At 38.8% G+C, this 21,118-nt stretch overlaps 1 protein-coding gene across 2 annotated transcripts; it reads right to left on the bottom strand.

The window, feature by feature from the left end:
* Nucleotides 1–9,137: 9,137 nt before the first annotated feature.
* LOC110836598 (heterogeneous nuclear ribonucleoprotein A1, A2/B1 homolog) lies at nucleotides 9,138–19,735 on the bottom strand. 2 transcript variants are annotated; one of them, XM_022077945.2, is made up of 8 exons: nucleotides 19,478–19,735; nucleotides 18,584–18,744; nucleotides 16,968–17,088; nucleotides 15,876–16,086; nucleotides 15,178–15,333; nucleotides 12,804–12,968; nucleotides 11,923–11,991; nucleotides 9,138–9,616 (listed from the first exon to the last, which is right to left on the bottom strand). In XM_022077945.2, the coding sequence occupies exons 1-7, from the start codon at nucleotides 19,574–19,576 to the stop codon at nucleotides 11,960–11,962; spliced, it is 945 nt and encodes a 314-aa protein (XP_021933637.1). In that variant the 5' UTR covers nucleotides 19,577–19,735; the 3' UTR covers nucleotides 9,138–9,616; nucleotides 11,923–11,959. The 2 variants fall into 2 exon arrangements, with proteins under 2 accessions (XP_021933637.1, XP_021933636.1); XM_022077944.2 differs by having other exon boundaries at nucleotides 12,804–12,992; nucleotides 19,478–19,730.
* Nucleotides 19,736–21,118: the final 1,383 nt, after the last annotated feature.

Raw genomic sequence — 21,118 nt, forward strand, 5'->3', positions numbered from 1 at the left:
TTGCAGCATTTTTTGATTTCTTGAAAATTTTCAAATTTTTCAAAAATTCCACCAACTGATGCCTTGTGGGGGATCTCTCTCGGACTGTTTCTTAAGTACTGTGTCTCTGACGAATGCGGTCTGTGCCTGTCTCAGGCTTTGCGCGGACCGGTCTCTGTAAGACACGCCGTCTCTTTGAAGCCCGGGTACGGAAGACAACACGTGAGACAGACGTGGACCTGCAGAGACCAGAGTGCTGCAGAGGTGGGTTGGTGCAGACATCGAGGAAGGCAGCAACTGGGTGAGATGGAGGCCGACTCCGGAAGATACATGATGTGGCATTCACCGGGACTGGAATGCATCCCTTGTTGAGATGTTCCAAAAAAATTGAAAATTTACAAAATTTTGGAAAACTCAAAAAATGCTGGAAATTGTCTGAAAACCGCACAAAACCAAATTTTTTTGAAAATTTACAAAGTGAAATTTTTCAAATTTTTTTGGTTTTGTGCGCTTTTTGGACAATTTGCAGCATTTTTTGATTTTTTGAAAATTTTCAAATTTTTCAAAAATTCCACCAACTGATGCCTTGTGGGGGATCTCCCTCGGACTGTTCCTGATGTACTGTGTCTCTGACGAATGCGGTCTGTGCCTGTCTCAGGCTTTGCGCGGACCGGTCTCTGTAAGACACGCCTCTGACATGCCGTCTCTTTGAAGCCCGGGTACGGAAGACAACACGTGAGACACGTGGACCTGCAGAGGTGGGTTGCTGCAGACATCGAGGAAGGGAGCAACTGGGTGAGATGGAGATCGACTCCGGTAGAGACAGGATGTGGCATTCACCGGGACTGTCATGCATCTCTTGTTGAGATGTTCCAAAAAAATTGAAAATTTACAAAATTTTCGAAAACTCAAAAAATGCTGGAAATTGTCTGAAAAGCGCACAAAACCAAAATTTTTTGAAAATTTTGAAAAAATTTTAAAGTGAAATTTTTCAATTTTTTTGGTTTTGTGCGCTTTTTGGACAATTTGCAGCATTTTTTGATTTTTTGAAAATTTTCAAATTTTTCAATAATTCCACCAACTGATGCCTTGTGGGTGATCTCTCTCGGACTGTTTCTGATGTACTGTGTCTCTGACGTATGCGGTCTGTGCCTCTCTCAGGCTTTGCCCGGACCGGTCTCTGTAAGACACGCCTCTGACATGCCGTCTCTTTGAAGCTCGGGTACGGAAGACAACACGTGAGACACGTGGACCTGCAGAGACCAGAGTCCTGCAGAGGTGGGTTGGTGCAGACATCGAGGAAGGCAGCAACTGGGTGAGATGGAGACCGACTCCAGTAGAGACAGGATGTGGCATTCACCGGGACTGGCATGCATCTCTTGTTGAGATGTTACAAAAAAAATGGAAATTTACAAAATATTCGAAAACTCAAAAAATGCTGGAAATTGTCTGAAAAGCGCACAAAACCCAATTTTTTTGAAAATTTTGAAAAGATTTTTAAAGTGAAATTTTTCAAATTTTTTTGGTTTTGTGCGCTTTTTGGACAATTTGCAGCATTTTTTGATTTTTTGAAAATTTTCAAATTTTTCAAAAATTCCACCAACTGATGCCTTGTGGGGATCTATCTCGGACTGTTTCTGATGTACTGTGTCTCTGACGAATGCGGTCTGTGCCTGTCTCAGGCTTTGCGCGGACCGGTCTCTGTAAGACACGCCTCTGACATGCCGTCTCTTTGAAGCCCGGGTACGGAAGACAACACGTGAGACACGTGGACCTGCAGAGACCAGTCCTGCAGAGGTGGGTTGCTGCAGACATCGAGGAAGGCAGCAACTGGGTGAGATGGAGATCGACTCCGGTAGAGACAGGATGTGGCATTCACCGGGACTCTCATGCATCTCTTGTTGAGATGTTCCAAAAAAATTGAAAATTTACAATAATTTTCGAAAACTCAAAAAATGCTGGAAATTGTCTGAAAAGCGCACAAAACCAAATTTTTTTGAAAATTTTGAAAAAAATTTTGAAGTGAAGTTTTTCAATTTTTTTTGGTTTTGTGCGCTTTTTGGACAATTTGCAGCATTTTTTGATTTTTTGAAAATTTTCAAATTTTTCAAAAATGCCGCCAACTGATGCCTTGTGGGGGCGGTCGCCCTCGGACTGTTTCTGATGTACTGTGTCTGACGAATGCGGTCTGTGCCTGTCTCGGGATTTGCGCGGACCGGTCTCTGGAAGACACGCCTCTGACACGCCGTCTCTTTGAAGCCCGGGTACGGAAGACAACACGTGAGACAGACGTGGACCTGCAGAGACCAGAGTCCTGCAGAGGTGGGTTGGTGCAGACATCGAGGAAGGCAGCAACTGGGTGAGATGGAGATCGACTCTGGTAGAGACAGGATGTGGCATTCACCGGGACTGTCATGCATCTCTTGTTGAGATGTTCCAAAAAAATTGAAAATTTTCGAAAACTCAAGAAATGCTGGAAATTGTCTGAAAAGCGCACAAAACCAAAATTTTTTGATAATTTTGAAAACATTTTGAAAGTGAATTTTTTCATTTTTTTTGGTTTTGTGCGCTTTTTGGACAATTTGCAGCATTTTTTGATTTCTTGAAAATTTTGAAATTTTTCAAAAATTCCACCAACTGATGCCTTGTGGGGGATCTCTCTCGGACTGTTTCTTACGTACTGTGTCTCTGACGAATGCGGTCTGTGCCTGTCTCAGGCTTTGCGCGGACCGGTCTCTGTAAGACACGCCTCTGACACGCCGTCTCTTTGAAGCCCGGGTACGGAAGACAACACGTGAGACAGACGTGGACCTGCAGAGACCAGAGTGCTGCAGAGGTGGGTTGAGCAGACATCGAGGAAGGCAGCAACTGGGTGAGATGGAGACCGACTCCGGTAGAGACAGGATGTGGCATTCACCGGGACTGGCATGCATCTCGTGTTGAGATGTTCCAAAAAAATTGAAAATTTACAAAATTTTCGAAAACTCAAAAAATGCTGGAAATTGTCTGAAAAGCGCACAAAACCAAATTTTTTTGAAAATTTTGAAAGTGAAATTTTTCAAATTTTTTTGGTTTTGTGCGCTTTTTGGACGATTTGCAGCATTTTTTGATTTCTTGAAAATTTTGAAATTTTTCAAAAATTCCACCAACTGATGCCTTGTGGGGGATCTCTCTCGGACTGTTTCTGATGTACTGTGTCTCTGACGAATGCGGTCTGTGCCTGTCTCAGGCTTTGCGCGGGCCGGTCTCTGTAAGACACGCCTCTGACATGCCCTCTTTGAAGCCCGGGTACGGAAGACAACACGTGAGACAGACGTGGACCTGCAGAGACCAGAGTCCTGCAGAGGTGGGTTGGTGCAGACATCGAGGAAGGCAGCAACTGGGTGAGATGGAGATCGACTCCGGTAGAGACAGGATGTGGCATTCACCGGGACTGTCATGCATCTCTTGTTGAGATGTTCCAAAAAAATTGAAAATTTACAAAATTTTCGAAAACTCAAAAAATGCTGGAAATTGTCTGAAAAGCGCACTAAACCAAAATTTTTTGAAAATTTTGAAAAGATTTTGAAAGTGAAGTTTTTCAATTTTTTTGGTTTTGTGCGCTTTTTGGACAATTTGCAGCATTTTTTGATTTTTTGAAAATTTTCAAATTTTTCAAAATTCCGCCTACTGATGCCTTGTGGGGGCGGTCGCTCTCGGACTGTTTCTGATGTACTGTGTCTGACGAATGCGGTCTGTGCCTGTCTCGGGCTTTGCGCGGACCGATCTCTGTAAGACACACCTCTGACGTGCCGTCTCTGTGAAGCCCGGGTACGGAAGACAACACATGAGACAGACGTGGACCTGCAGAGACCAGAGTGCTGCAGAGGTGGGTTGGTGCAGACTTCGAGGAAGGCAGCAACTGGGTGAGATGGAGGCCGACTCCAGAAGATACATGATGTGGCATTCACCGGGACTGGAATGCATCTCTTGTTGAGATGTTCCAAAAAAATTGAAAATTTACAAAATTTTCGAAAACTCAAAAAATGCTGGAAATTGTCTGAAAAGCGCACAAAACCAAAATTTTTTGAAAATTTTGAAAGTGAAATTTTTCAATTTTTTTTGATTTTGTGCGCTTTTTGGACAATTTGCAGCATTTTTTGGTTTTCTGAAAATTTTCAAAAATTCCACCAACTGATGCCTTGTGGGGGATCTCTCTCGGACTGTTTCTGACGTACTGTGTCTCTGACAAATGCGGTCTGTGCCTGTCTCAGGCTTTGCGCGGACCGGTCTCTGTAAGACACGCCTCTGACATGCCCTCTTTGAAGCCCGGGTACGGAAGACAACACGTGAGACAGACGTGGACCTGCAGAGACCAGAGTCCTGCAGAGGTGGGTTGGTGCAGACATAGAGGAAGGCAGCAACTGGGTGAGATGGAGATCGACTCCGGTAGAGACAGGATGTGGCATTCACCGGGACTGTCATGCATCTCTTGTTGAGATGTTCCAAAAAGATTGAAAATTTACAAAATTTTCGAAAACTCAAAAAATGCTGGAAATTGTCTGAAAAGCGCAGAAAACCAAAATTTTTTGAAAATTTTGAAAAGATTTTGAAAGTGAAATTTTTCATTTTTTTTGGTTTTGTGCGCTTTTTGGACAATTTGCAGCATTTTTTGATTTCTTGAAAATTTTCAAATTTTTCAAAAATTCCACCAACTGATGCCTTGTGGGGGATCTCTCTCGGACTGTTTCTTAAGTACTGTGTCTCTGACGAATGCGGTCTGTGCCTGTCTCAGGCTTTGCGCGGACCGGTCTCTGTAAGACACGCCGTCTCTTTGAAGCCCGGGTACGGAAGACAACACGTGAGACAGACGTGGACCTGCAGAGGCCAGAGTGCTGCAGAGGTGGGTTGGTGCAGACATCGAGGAAGGCAGCAACTGGGTGAGATGGAGATCGACTCCGGTAGAGATAGGATGTGGCATTCACCGGGACTGTCATGCATCTCTTTTGGAGATGTTTCAAAAAAATTGAAAATTTACAAAATTTTCGAAATCTCAAGAAATGCTGGAAATTGTCTGAAAATTGTCTGAAAAGCGCACAAAACCAAAATTTTTTGAAAATTTTGAAAAGATTTTGAAAATGAAATTTTTCAATTTTTTTTGGTTTTGTGCGCTTTTTGGACAATTTGCAGCATTTTTTGATTTTTTGAAAATTTTCAAATTTTTCAAAATTCCGCCAACTGATGCCTTGTGGGGGCGGTCGCTCTCGGACTGTTTCTGATGTACTGTGTCTGACGAATGCGGTCTGTGCCTGTCTCGGGCTTTGCGCGGACCGGTCTCTGTAAGGCACGCCTCTGACGTGCCGTCTGTGTGAAGCCCGGGTACGGAAGACAACACATAAGACAGACGTGGACCTGCAGAGACCAGAGTGCTGCAGAGGTGGGTTGGTGCAGACATCGAGGAAGGCAGCAACTGGGTGAGATGGAGGCCGGCTCCGGAAGATACATGATGTGGCATTCACCGGGACTGGAATGCATCTCTTGTTGAGATGTTCCAAAAAAATTGAAAATTTACAAAATTTTCGAAAACTCAAAAAATGCTGGAAATTGTCTGAAAAGCGCACAAAACCAAAATTTTTTGAAAATTTTGAAAGTGAAATTTTTCAATTTTTTTGGATTTTGTGCGCTTTTTGGACAATTTGCAGCATTTTTTGATTTTTTGAAAATTTTCAAATTTTTCAAAAATTCCACCAGCTGATGCCTTGTGGGGGATCTCTCTCGGACTGTTTCTGACGTACTGTGTCTCTGACGAATGCGGTCTGTGCCTGTATCAAGGTTTGCGCGGACCGGTCTCTGTAAGACGCCTCTGACATGCCGTCTCTTTGAAGCCCGGGTACGGAAGACAACACGTGAGACAGACGTGGACCTGCAGAGACCAGAGTGCTGCAGAGGTGGGTTGGTGCAGACATCGAGGAAGGCAGCAACTGGGTGAGATGGAGACCGACTCCGGTAGAGACAGGATGTGGCATTCACCGGGACTGTCATGCATCTCTTGTTGAGATGTTCCAAAAAAATTGAAAATTTATAAAATTTTCGAAAACTCAAAAAATGCTGGAAATTGTCTGAAAAGCGCACTAAACCAAAATTTTTTGAAAATTTTGAAAAGATTTTGAAAGTGAAGTTTTTCAATTTTTTTGGTTTTGTGCGCTTTTTGGACAATTTGCAGCATTTTTTGATTTTTTGAAAATTTTCAAATTTTTCAAAATTCCGCCAACTGATGCCTTGTGGGGGCGGTCGCTCTCGGACTGTTTCTGATGTACTGTGTCTGACGAATGCGGTCTGTGCCTGTCTCGGGCTTTGCGCGGACCGGTCTCTGTAAGACACGCCTCTGACGTGCCGTCTCTGTGAAGCCCGGGTACGGAAGACAACACATGAGACAGACGTGGACCTGCAGAGACCAGAGTGCTGCAGAGGTGGGTTGGTGCAGACTTCGAGGAAGGCAGCAGCTGGGTGAGATGGAGGCCGACTCCGGAAGATACATGATGTGGCATTCACCGGGACTGGAATGCATCTCTTGTTGAGATGTTCCAAAAAAATTGAAAATTTTCGAAAACTCAAAAAATGCTGGAAATTGTCTGAAAAGCGCACAAAACCAAAATTTTTGGAAAATTTTGAAAGTGAAATTTTTCAAATTTTTTGATTTTGTGCGCTTTTTGGACAATTTGCAGCATTTTTTGATTTTTTGAAAATTTTCAAAAATTCCACCAACTGATGCCTTGTGGGGGATCTCTCTCGGACTGTTTCTGATGTACTGTGTCTCTGACGAATGCGGTCTGTGCCTGTCTCGGGCTTTGCGCGGACCGGTCTCTGTAAGACACGCCTCTGACATGCCGTCTCTTTGAAGCCCGGGTACGGAAGACAACACGTGAGACAGACGTGGACCTGCAGAGACCAGAGTGCTGCAGAGGTGGGTTGGTGCAGACATCGAGGAAGGCAGCAACTGGGTGAGATGGAGACCGACTCCGGTAGAGACAGGATGTGGCATTCACCGGGACTGGCATGCATCTCTTGTTGAGATGTTCCAAAAAAATTGAAAATTTACAAAATTTTCGAAAACTCAAAAAATGCTGGAAATTGTCTGAAAAGCGCACAAAACCAAATTTTTTTGAAAATTTTGAAAGTGAAATTTTTCAAATTTTTTTGGTTTTGTGAGCTTTTTGGACAATTTGCAGCATTTTTTGATTTTTAAAAATTTTCAAAAATTCCACCAACTGATGCCTTGTGGGGGATCTCTCTCGGACTGTTTCTGATGTACTGTGTCTCTGACGAATGCGGTCTGTGCCTGTCTCAGGCTTTGCGCGGACCGGTCTCTGTAAGACACGCCTCTGACATGCCCTCTTTGAAGCCCGGGTACGGAAGACAACACGTGAGACAGACGTGGACCTGCAGAGACCAGAGTCCTGCAGAGGTGGGTTGGTGCAGACATCGAGGAAGGCAGCAACTGGGTGAGATGGAGATCGACTCCGGTAGAGACAGGATGTGGCATTCACCGGGACTGTCATGCATCTCTTGTTGAGATGTTCCAAAAAAATTGAAAATTTACAAAATTTTCGAAAACTCAAAAAATGCTGGAAATTGTCTGAAAAGCGCACAAAACCAAAATTTTTTGAAAATTTTGAAAAGATTTTGAAAGTGAAATTTTTCAAATTTTTCAAAAATTCCACCAACTGATGCCTTGTGGGGGATCTCTCTCGGACTGTTTCTTACGTACTGTGTCTCTGACGAATGCGGTCTGTGCCTGTCTCAGGCTTTGCACGGACCGGTCTCTGTAAGACACGCCTCTGACATGCCCTCTTTGAAGCCCGGGTACGGAAGACAACACGTGAGACAGACGTGGACCTGCAGAGACCAGAGTCCTGTAGAGGTGGGTTGGTGCAGACATCGAGGAAGGCAGCAACTGGGTGAGATGGAGATCGACTCCGGTAGAGACAGGATGTGGCATTCACCGGGACTGTCATGCATCTCTTGTTGAGATGTTCCAAAAAAATTGAATATTTACAAAATTTTCGAAAACTCAAGAAATGCTGGAAATTGTCTGAAAAGCGCACAAAACCAAAATTTTTTGAAAATTTTGAAAAGATTTTGAAAGTGAAATATTTCAATTTTTTTTGGTTTTGTGCGCTTTTTGGACAATTTGCAGCATTTTTTGATTTTTTGAAAATTTTCAAATTTTTCAAAATTCCGCCAACTGATGCCTTGTGGGGGCGGTCGCTCTCGGACTGTTTCTGATGTACTGTGTCTGACGAATGCGGTCTGTGCCTGTCTCGGCCTTTGCGCGGACCGGTCTCTGTAAGACACGCCTCTGACGTGCCGTCTGTGTGAAGCCCGGGTACGGAAGACAACACATGAGACAGACGTGGACCTGCAGAGACCAGAGTGCTGCAGAGGTGGGTTGGTGCAGACATCGAGGAAGGCAGCAACTGGGTGAGATGGAGATCGACTCCGGTAGAGACAGGATGTGGCATTCACCGGGACTGGCATGCATCTCTTGTTGAGATGTTCCAAAAAAATTGAAAATTTACAAAATTTTCGAAAACTCAAAAAATGCTGGAAATTGTCTGAAAAGCGGACAAAACCAAATTTTTTTGAAAATTTTGAAAAAAATTTTAAAGTGAAATTTTTCAAATTGTTTTGGTTTTGTGCGCTTTTTGGACAATTTGCAGCATTTTTTGATTTTTTGAAAATTTTCAAATTTTTCAAAAATTCCACCAACTGATGCCTTGTGGGGGATCTCTCGGACTGTTTCTGATGTACTGTGTCTCTGACGAATGCGGTCTGTGCCTGTCTCAGGCTTTGCGCGGACCGGTCTCTGTAAGACACGCCTCTGACATGCCGTCTCTTTGAAGCCCGGGTACGGAAGACAACACGTAAGACAGACGTGGACCTGCAGAGACCAGAGTGCTGCAGAGGTGGGTTGGTGCAGACATCGAGGAAGGCAGTAACTGGGTGAGATGGAGACCGACTCCGGTAGAGACAGGATGTGGCATTCACCGGGACTGGCATGCATCTCTTGTTGAGATGTTCCAAAAAAATTGAAAATTTACAAAATTGCATGGTACAAGAACTGGATGTGGAATATTTTAAGTAGAGTAAAATTTCTGTTTAAAATGAATTTCTCACCATTTTGACGTAAATAGTAGTTTCATATGAAAGAAATTTAACTATACAGATATATACAGGTGTTCTTTTTGTGTACAAAACTGTCAAGTAAAAATCAGACCTTGATTTATGAGGCTACACATTAAATAAATTGCATTTACCTTAAAAAATAAAGTGTTGTTAGTACAATTTGTCAAAATATAACTTTTAGCAAGAGACATAAATTGTTAGTCACTTAAACATATCTATATATAAATTATATATATATATATAAATAAATTTTATTACCTTTAAATCATACACATGGAAACACAGACATTCAAAATTTGGAATCCTTTTCTGTTTTAATATTAGATTCTCATTTCATATTATGTACAATCATTTACCTTAAAAGAACAAGACAGCACTCAGGGGCCTGCATGCGCAATGCTTACAAAATTCTGCCTTTGTCTCCTCTGCACTGTGCCATCAGCTGACCAACACACAGCAATAGTAGAAGAACCTAATAACAAATAAAATAAACATATGAAGGATGTTAATTTACCCAGAATGGTTTATGACAATGGTCTTGATTACACCACAACTATACAGTCAGTTTTTGGTGATTAAAAGCACACATGATGTATAATATGGACTAAAATTAACTTCCCCAACAAGTTTTAGTGTAGACTACCAATATCAAATTTAGCTAAAGAAGCTATTGAATAGCTCCAGAGATGAAACAGATAGACAGTAGCCTTTCCATTACGCATTTAGTGTTTAGTCCAGTTAATGCACAACACTTGAAAATACTGAAGAACATTGAAGGCAGAGTATAAGATTATCAGTGTTTGGAAACCTGAATATTTGCAGAGTCCTTTCTGTAGAATTACAACAAAATCCATATTCAGAGTTAACAGGCCAGAAAACAAACATAAGTATGGAAAGACCCCCCCATGAAAAACATATTTACCCCACTACAAGATGAGCTTTTTCAGCTTTCATTTACATTCTTTGCCTTGTATTTGTAAAGATGGATTTAACCCACAGACTGTTACAATTACTACTTTCCTGATGGCAGCTTTGTTAGTTTACACAGCTTCTAGCTCAATTTCTATCATTCATCTAACAGAGCCTGATAACTCAACTGTCCAGCATAGAATGGCCATGTACTCTGCCCCCCACACACCGAGTTCAAAGCTGCACTATACAGAGTGTCCCAGGAGGAAAGGTCAATATTCTGGGAGGTATTAGTATCATTCTAAGCAAATAAAGTCTGTACGTACATGTGTCCTATTCCGAATGGTTTCCGAGATGCAGCTATTTCACTGTACAGTTGCAAAATTGTTTATAAGAAAGAGATACAGTGAAACCTCGATGCATCGTTTTCGGTGGGGGTGGGAAATAAAAACGATGAATGCGGGAAAGCATTAAAAATTAAAAAAAAAACAATGTTTCTCTTTCAAAGTTACTTCTTTTTACCAAAAAAGTCTTTAATGGACAACTGGTTTGTCGAAACTTTACGTTTTAGACAAAACAGAGCACTTTCCACGTTCAAAATGTTTTCCTCGTCACGTTCACTAATATTATGCGCATAAAAAACGACTTCACTTTTGCCAATGCAGCATGTGCTTCGGCAAAACTCGGCAAAGCTTCGGGCTCGCATTCGTCGTCTTCCTCTTCCTCACCACTCCCACCCTTCGCGAACAATAACAGGAAGAATGAAAATACTATCACTGCCGAACTCAACGAAACGTAGCTGTAGCAGACCCTGAACCGCTGGAAACGAGATGAACCAGAAGAATGAAAAGTGCCGCCAGCCTTTCCTTTGTACTTGTAATAAAAGCATTTATGAAGAAATTCACACTGCACATGCCATCTGGCATCGCTGGAACGAAATATGAGTGCACCCTAATTAAAATCGTAAAATTTCTGACAATGAGCACCGCCATTCACTCCAACTATCACCCCTGCACCGCTGACCCTCATTCCAAAAGAATGTGCTGGTTGGGCGACATAACAGGTTACCGCTACTGTGTATTCCAAAAACATTATGCGTCTTTCGGTATTAATTTATCTCTAAACCCAACATTTTAAATTCTCAGAAACGATCATTGCGGGAAAATTGTGGGCCGGGACTAAGATTTTTGAACGATCGATGCGATAAAACGATAGTTCGAGGAACGATAGAAGCGGGAAAATGTAACATTATTTTATATGGGATGTATTCGGGACCGAACAAACCGGACGATGCATCCGGGAACGATGGATAGAGGTTTCACTGTATTACGTATGTTTCAGAGGTAATTGCTGCCTCCATTACCAGGGTGGTGAGCAAGCTGGGCACAAGAAATTGGTTTAAGTTACAGGAACCAGTCACTCAAGGCAGACTGCAATTCTCTCTCTGTCATTTTAATGGTCATCATCTGAATAAAAATATATGATGCAGCTTATAAACGAGGTTTCATAAATTTTTTCTTATTAAAAGTCAGTTGTAGCTTATACACACATACAGCTTACATGTAAATATGGCAAATTCATCAAGATCAAAGCTAACTGTTACTCAGGATAACAGCTTTGAGTTTGACAATGCGGAACCACACTAAAGTTTGATGGTGATAAATCTGTGGCTAGAAATTCATCAGTTGAAATGAATTTGTTAAAACACCAAGTTATGTAGCATAAAAGCCTTATATTTTTGACCAGGCCTGCCCCTCCCCCCCACCATAATGTTCATCCACACTGCCAAGGTCATACATTTTCTCCTGAGTAACAGATAGTAGCTGGTCATCCATAATATGAAAAATTAACTTCTAAATGATCACTTACCACAGTACTAGGTACAGCAAAACGTATAATGGATCATTTAAAATCGCCTTGGACTCCTGCCATATCCACCTGTGAGCAAAATACATTTCAGGTTTGCAGACCAAAAGCAGCAATTCAAATGATGTATAGTTATGAGTACCTTACCTGGCAAGAAAACCAGCTCAGATTCAAGTTTCTCATAATGCATTCATTTCATGTTCTTTGAGAAAATAAGATATAAAAAAGAAAATAGAACTGCCTCAAAGTTAGAAAATCACATAATTCAGAATTAACAATGCTGAAATTCTTTAATTCACTTTACACAAAAATACAGTTCATAATTCTATGAATATAACACATAATATCTGTTCTTATTGGTGTTCAAGAAAACACAATTATTATATGGTTGCAAAATTATGATACAGCTGTCACTACAGATTTATGGAATAGTTCAACAGACATAAAACTACATGGTAAATAAAGAAGACTATTGAAGTAAAGGAGCTCAGAATCATTTGCAGAGAAATTCTGTACATTATTTAAAGCAGCAGGATAAAGATATTAAAAATAAATTTTAAGTGTTAAGTGCCAGGTCTTATAATAGTGATAAACATCAAGGCCAACAAGATATATAAAATCATAAAGAATGCATTTTCAAAATTGATATATTCAGTTTGGAGGGAACATTTCCATTGTTCTGTTTTGAAGACAATCACCAAATAATAATGAGAACTTTGTTATCATACAGAAAATTACAATGTACTATGCACAATACTTCCTTAAGATCTCAGTACATCAGAAATTACTTCTGATTCAGTGATCATAATTTAATTTCAGTACAATCAAATAGTTAACACTAAATGCAAAGAAGTACAAGTATCTAACAAGAACATGTAACAAACCTGAATATGGGCCTTGTCTTCTACCACCAAATCCAAAGCCATCCCTAACAGGTCCTCCTCCATAATTCTTCTGATAATCTCTGCCAAAATCATCATTACCCCAGAATTCTTCTCCACTGGAATAATTAGGGCCGCAGTACTCACCTCCTGGATGATCTGAACCCCCTGGATAGTCAAACCATGAGCCACCTGTATGAGTCATAACAATACTAATACACAGTTTTTAAACTTTAAAAACATAAAAAAATATCCTTCTCTAATGGCAAATTATTTAAATTAAATTAAGTCTGTTTTATTTTATATGCAAAAACTGGTTCAAGTCATCACATTCGTCCCAATAATTAAAAATATTAATTCAGCAATATTTATAGAACCTGAACAAATGTCTAAGAAATTAAAGGTCTCTCTCTAACTTCACAATTGTTTTTCTCCCACAAAATCTTTGGGGGCATATGAATTCCTGTGTATTATCACTGTTCAGGTGGGCAGTAAAACTTTATTTGGTGAAATATTTTTGAAAAATATAAAAATTCTGTCAAAATAACAATGTATAATATAGAAAATAACACAGGAAGAACAAGTTAATCACAGACAATAACTGTAGTGAGGAAGCAAATCCCTACAATTCACAATCTCAATTATGCTCAAGGAACTCTAAAAATGTAACACATATGCAAATTTTATAAAATCAAACAGAATCAAGTGTCCTCTGGTAATTTAACATAACATAGAAACCAGTAAGAGAAATCATCTGCACACATGCATGTGCATGCACACACACACACAAAACCATATAAAAGGATGAAACCACAAACAAAACATATCTGACAATCTGTCTTAAAAAAACCACCACCACCACAACCACCAAACAACAACAACAAGACATAAGAGACACCAGACAAGAACGCTTTCAAATGATGGTGGTATAAAGGCCTCAGATGGTTCTGCAAAAGTACTGTGCAATGATGGTGACAATCAGGGTCCTTCAACACCACGATCAGTGGTCCAATGATTTTTAACAAAACAGTTGGCATGACCTTCCCACCAAAGTCTTTGAGACATGCACATTCATATACAGCATGCATTCTCCCGTGAACTTTGGCTGGCGGACAACTATCAGCACTGGTCTTGCTTCAATAAAATTCTGCACCTGAAATGTCTGTATTCAACCACGTCACACCATTTTCATTTGTTTTAATGCAACTGTTTTGTTGCACATCTCATAGATAACTGCTGGTATGATCACCTGAGATCAACCATATTGACTAAAAGCACCATGAATGGGTTTCATTCTAACCCTGATGCATATTAAATCATACTCTCTGCCAGTAATGGCATTTATGGGAGCACAGCCCAGTTACAATAAAATAACACAGAAAATCTGACTCAATGGAGCAGAGTCCTTATTGTGAATCCAACAGTTGCTCAGCTAGTCAAGTTCCCTGCTTTCTATGGAACCCAAAGATTCATTACTGTACTCACAAGAGCCTGCCACTAGCTTCTATTATAAACCATGTGAATACAGTCCACATTCCCCCACCCTATTTCTGTAACATCACTTTAGTATTATCCTGCTACCTACAACTACATCTCGCAGGTGTTCTTTTCTCTCCCAATATTCAAACCAAAATTTTGTGTGCATTTCTAATTTCTCCCATACATGCCATGCACCCTGTCAATTTCAACCTTCTTGGTTTTATAACTCTAACACTCAACAGCAAACAATAAATAGCATATTACAAATTTTCTATTTAAAGAATCAATCATAGGCAGCCATTTACATAATAAGTTTTTAAACAAAACATGTTTTATGCATAGATAAATTGAATTTACTTTTATTCATAGTCCCCTTATGACATCCAATAAAAATTATGTAACATATAAAAAGTGACAGAAAATAAATGAACTATTTCAGGCCCAAGTTAATTTTATCAACTTCCCCACCCCCCAAACAATAACAGCAGCACCAACACCACCAACAAAAATAATAACAACACTACAAAGCTGCCAAAGAAAGTCATACAAGATTTCTGTCTTCTGGGTCGTTGCGCTGTGTAGTCTGGTCGATGTTAACCAACGTTTCAGAGGTCACACTGCCTCCGTCATCAGGGTGAAGAATCGCCATACCATACTACACAGCACAACAACCCAGAAGACAGAAATCTTCATACTCACTGCTGTGAAAACCTCAAATCTTACAAAGTCATACAAGACATCAAACTATTTTCACACCTGGCTTGAATTCAACTACCTCCAATGTCTGGCTTCTGTGATAATTATGAATCTTCAGGTTCCATAACAACAGATTCCCTAAATGGTTCAGTATCCACCAGCTGCTCAGCAACAACAATATCAAAGATGCCAGTACCCTTACCTTCATATTCACCATCATCATACACGCCTCTGCCATCCCAGCAACCACCTCCTCTTCGTCCACTGTTCTGACGTTTCTTAGATGGTGGTAACTGTGACTTGCGTAGGGCTTTCTTACAATCAATTTCTTTACCTTTTATCACATGAGGTTTCTGCACTGGAAAACAAAATGCACATCATCCTGTTAACTACAATACCTCTAATTTATTCAGTTATCTACTGCCCATCAGACAGATTCAAAGTGATAAATAAAACAAGACAAATAAAACAAAATAACTACTGGCAGTGGCAAACACTTCATGGATCTAAAAGAAATATATGTGAATCAACACAGAAAAAGTGGCAGTAATCACTTGTACACATCAGCATGATGAATGATGCCATTTTCTGTAGAATTCCATATAGCTGATTAAACTAACTCTTACATTAAATGGGAGTCAGCAAGGCAAGGAAGACTCATACGATAATTACAATTCCTAATTAAACAAATTCCTTTGAGTTCATTTTCTGTCAGACTTGCATGTTCTCTCTGACCAATTTCTAAACACATTTCTACAACTTCCCTTACAGCATACAATAAATTATAATAGAAGTTATCAGTAAAATAAGGACTGAAAACATCTGCTCAATTAAAATTAATAGCATGTTGAAAGTTAATGTTGAAAATTAATTTCCATCAGAAAGAAGAAACCTACTTACAACATATTTTATCTACAGCATCATAGTCCTTAAATTCAACAAAGCCAAAACCACGCTTAACACCAGTCTCTTTATCTCTACTAATGTTGCAGGACACAATTCGACCATACTTCTGGAAATATAACTTAAGGTCATCCTCCTCCATATCTGGCTTCAAGCCACCAATAAATAGCTTCTTCACTGTTGCACTTGCTTCTGGACGTCGACTATCCTGTATGAATTACAAATTCATAAACTGTTTTATGTAATAAAATCAAAGCAAAAAGTAATGTGACAAATTCAAATCTGATATGGTATTAGACTTTGCACTGTTTCAGTCAAGTGATAGGCAACAGGAAGACACAGAAGACATACAGATCAATTTGGTTTAAGTTGTAATATTGATAAAAGTAATGTATGCTGTAGTAGACGATAAATTGGGAAAAAAATTACAATTTCACACACAAAGTTTCACCTTCTTCCCAAAGTGAGAAATATTAAAAAACACTAATTTTTACTTAAATGTGAACATAAGAATCATAATGCATAGATTTTATTATAAAATGTGCAAATATTTTCACTAAATGAATGACGAATAATGTGAATGTGATCAAGTCAACCCTGAACACAGAGGCAGAAATAGTCTCCAGAACGATAACTAGCCCCGTTTCACGCGATTAAATCCATAAAGACTATCAAAGGCAACACTACATAGGGAAGCCATAAGATTCATTTAGGTATTAAGCAAAAGAATACAGTCCTTAACCATTTTATTTGTATGATCTACTGCCTCTGACAGACCCATTAGCATAAAATTCTTTCCCATTTTCCCTGTTTTAATAAACATAAATTCAGTAAACAACAAATCATCAAATTAATTGCAACCACCACCTCCATCACACAATTCAAATATGTTTTCAAAAGCAAGACTCCTGTGTTTAATCCGTACTGTCATTGTCATATACAACTTATACATACTGAAATAAGTTTTAATAAATAACCACAAACAACAGCATGAAAGATAACCCGCAATAAATGTAAGTGCTCACTGAAGCACATTTAAAGAACATACACTAAATTGGGTGGCTATTCCTTATGCAAATAAATTCTTACCTTATGAGGAACAGCTCTTTTTGGTTCTACAAGCCTGCCATCCACCTTGTGTGGCCGAGCAGCCTGGGCATCATCCACCATGTGTGAATGGGAATATGTAACAAACCCAAATCCTCGCGATCTATAAACACAAAAAAGGTACACATCAGCAATAACTTTCTAAATGACAGCATTCCTTTACAATGAGGAGCTTGTATATTATACAGAACCAATTACTGTATATTTGTAAATTAGTAAATAGTTCTTGTAAGGCAACTGGTACACCCTATGCCCATCAATCAAATCCACTTGTTCTGGACAATAAATAAACAACTACATTAATTACACGAGTAATTAATCCACATGTTTTTCCCCCTCGCTCTTAGTATCAAACTAGTCAATTCTGATTTAAAGTTCAACAATACATGTCATCTTGTAAGAAAATATTTAATCCTTGTAGGACAAATGGATAGTAATTTAGTGATGATTGATTTAATCTTCAGAACACCAAATGATCACTCTGATGTTACACATGCTTATAATGATCAACCCACTTCAGTGCCTTTCTGTATACTCTAAGCAAACTAAGCTTCATTGTTCCTGGGGACAGTTTCCTGTTCAAACTGTGGTGCAGTCTGTTGTAAATATTGGTTACTACATTAATGTGCTGTTGTACTTCAAGTTGTTTGTGGTTAAGATTTTACTGTTCTGTTTCCCACCAGATGTTACTTAGACACTGAACCACTTCTATTTTTAGAATTGTTGATCACGTTATAAACCTGCAGCTACATAAGATAAAGTCACTCACTGCTGGAGTAATCAGTGGTGGATTTAGCTGAACTTTAATATCATGTTAACTGTACTGAGTCCATTATTACTATAGCTTCCATCCAGAACAAATAACCTGAAAGCATTAGTACAAAAAGAAATCCAACAAAACAGTGTTAAGGTATCTGTGGTAGTTTGTACCCCTAAAATAAGTGAGCAGAGCTGGATTCTACTCATATTTTCTTTTCAAGTCACAGACAGCAGGTAAACACAGTGGGCTCTTCTAAATATCTCTGTATATCTGGCATAACAGAAGAGCTGAACTGTGACAGTCTGAGAAAGAGCTTGATGGAAGCCATATTTCATCAGAAGACAGTCAGGAATGTGGCAGTGTTGAAATAAAATGAAGAGGATAGGACTGGACAAAACAGTTGTGCAACATACAGATGAAAAACTGCAACTACTTGCCCTTTTCATGTTAATCACTGAATAAGTATTTTCTATAATTTTAGTGGAAACAAGCATGCATATGCATCAGGGACAACTTTCCTTCAATGTACTATAATTTTACACTTTCATATTTCACTTTGTTGCAGAAGAAAAACAAGTTATGAGCCATTACTGTTGTTTGATACAAAATCAGTACCCCATATTAATACATCAAAATGTTATAGCTTAAAAATAAATGTCTATGTACTAAAATAAAAACATAGATTAATAAAAATGTGCTTAAGTAGCAAACAAAATGCAGATATAAAGTTAATTTATTAAAATTTTGTGCCCCCTCCAGATAGATGCCTCTATAGATGTCCCAAATCAGGTAACAGGTGTTACCAAATTTCCTTAGATTTTGTTTAAATGAAACTTACTTATATGTTTTTGGATCCTTCATAACAGCAACATCTACAATTACTCCCCACTTCTCAAAATATGCCTTCAGTGATTCGTTTGTGGTTTCATAATTAAGCCCACCAATAAACAGCTTCCTAAAATGCTCTGGTTCTTCAGGCTCTTTCTTCTCATCATTTTCCTGCAAAAAAGGGGTGGGGGTGAGTATCATAATTACCACAAATTGTAAGATATAAGAACTGAATTCATCTACCTCCAACACAACTGACTTCAACCACCTGAAGGTCCACATATTCTGACATAAGAAAAATTAAAAGGAGAAATGGGATGAGCATATGACAGCAAAAAAGTATTTTACATTCAAAAAAGGATCATTAGAATAATGGCAGGCACTAAAAGTAGAGCCTCTTACAGGGAATTATTTAAGAAGTTTAATATTCTTCCACTACCCAGTGAATTCTTGCTCTCACTAATATCATTTGTAATGGATAAAATGGAAAAATTTCAAACAAATTTTGATATCCACCATATAAGAACAAGGTATAGATACAACCTTCATGTGCCAAATTCTAACCTCGGTAAATATCAAAAAGGAGTTTACTATATTGGAATTAAGTTATTCAATAATATTCCACCTACTATCAAAAGTTTAAATCATGATATAAAAATGTTTACGCCAGCGTTAAAAGAATATCACCTATTCAGTAGAAGAATTTAGAAATATATGTAACAACAGTGATGGTTTCTCGTCATAATTATTTCGCTGTGATACTGTAGTTACAAAAATATGTAAATAGCTGTTATAACTATGTATTTACATTTGTTCTAGAAACAAGTATTGTATTTGTGTTATGACCTGTTCTACATCCTTGGATTAGGCCTATGAAATATAAATAAATTATATTCCAGCTAACCTCAGCGTTTCCTTCCTCGCTTTGTTCATTCTGTTTCCCACATTCATCTTCGATATCCTTCTGCTGGTCCTGTTCTTGCTGTACTTTTGTCTCTTCCATTTCTGTTAGAAATAATGCCTAAAATGATCGTTCACATCCACAATAACAGGAAAATTAACGTTATCCCCAGTTTATGGATCGACAGCCCGCCACGGCGCTTGATGTTGATTTGTCACAATGGCGCACGCGCATTCACAAGTGACAGTGGTGAGACTAAATAAGGTATACTCTAAAGGCGCGTTCTCACGAATCAAGTTTAATTGACCGATTATAGTTGATCACCAAAAGTTGAATATGACTTGAATCAGTTTTTGTTCACACATTTCAATAGAAACTGATTAACAGTTTCAGTTAAAAATGGCGTCGAAAGCAGTTGTGCGTGAAGTTGTACGGATAGTAACTGTTTTGTTAAAAGAAGAACTAAAAACAATTTTATTTAACATGAGCAAAAATCGTAAGAAACGTCGTTTTTGGGTGAGGCAATGGATCTTAAGAAGAAATCGATTGGGAGCATCAGAAACCTTGCTGAAGGAACTAGCATTAGAGGATAAAGAAGGATACAGAAATCATTTAAGAATGTCTGAAGAAAACGGAGGATGAAAATTGAAGGAGTTGCAAGTGACGTCACTTTTGAACTTTACTGATCATTTTAATTAATTGATATGTGGCGAAAGTTTATCAGAGGAAAATGCATGTGATTGGCGGTGTGGGAGCGCGGGCTGCTATCCAATTGGCGACAAGCACCAACATACTCGCCCAGAAGATGGCAACTGTATGTTTGCCGAAACATTGGACAACACTGGATGCGGCTCAGTTCTGAAAAGTTAAGTTTTACATCAAAATCCAACAGTGAAATCTGAGGGCAAAAATTTGTGTTCTCAGATTATGGGGGAAGGAAATTGACAGCAAGGTTAAATACAAATGGAATAAGCTTTTTATATTTGCACACAATGAAAGTTAGATAAACATTCAATAATTCATTATGTCAACAACAAAATTTTTTGTTGTTGCACATCAGTTGTCATAAATTATTGATACCATCAAAACCATCTTCAGTGTACTTCTTTTAAATTTGTCACATTTGGTTGTAAAATTCTGTACGTAAAATTTTGTGAAATTTGAAAATACAAACATATTGACTGCGAGGAAATGTCCTTTGTTTTAAACTAAAATGGACTCTGGTCTCAGAAATCACATTTCTTTACATCTCATTCAAAGTATTTAAATCTCTGGTTACTTTGTTATTTCTGTACTTACAAATATATCACTGTCTGTTACAATATGTACTCCTGAAGTCTGAAAATATGTGGTTAATAATCTGTTTTCATTTATTTAGCTACTAGGCAACACAAATTACATATCTTCTTCAGCAGTAATAACCAAAGGTGTGTTGTAATAATAATCATGTTACAATCAATTGGAATATCTGGAAAGGTTAATAAATGAAAATATATACTCAGTGGAACATGTTGGATTATTGGTGAAATGTTACCAAAGTCAAGGTTAGATGTACGTAAAATCTGGATACAAACATTTAATCCACTGAAAATGAAGAAAAATGGATCTATTCCTTACTCAAGAAACTTTGGTGATAATCACTGC

This window comes from Zootermopsis nevadensis, unplaced genomic scaffold (assembly GCF_977971745.1).
Source record: "Zootermopsis nevadensis isolate Lab colony 2312 unplaced genomic scaffold, Znev_1.0 Znev_ptg000002l, whole genome shotgun sequence".
Taxonomy (NCBI): domain Eukaryota; kingdom Metazoa; phylum Arthropoda; class Insecta; order Blattodea; family Termopsidae; genus Zootermopsis; species Zootermopsis nevadensis.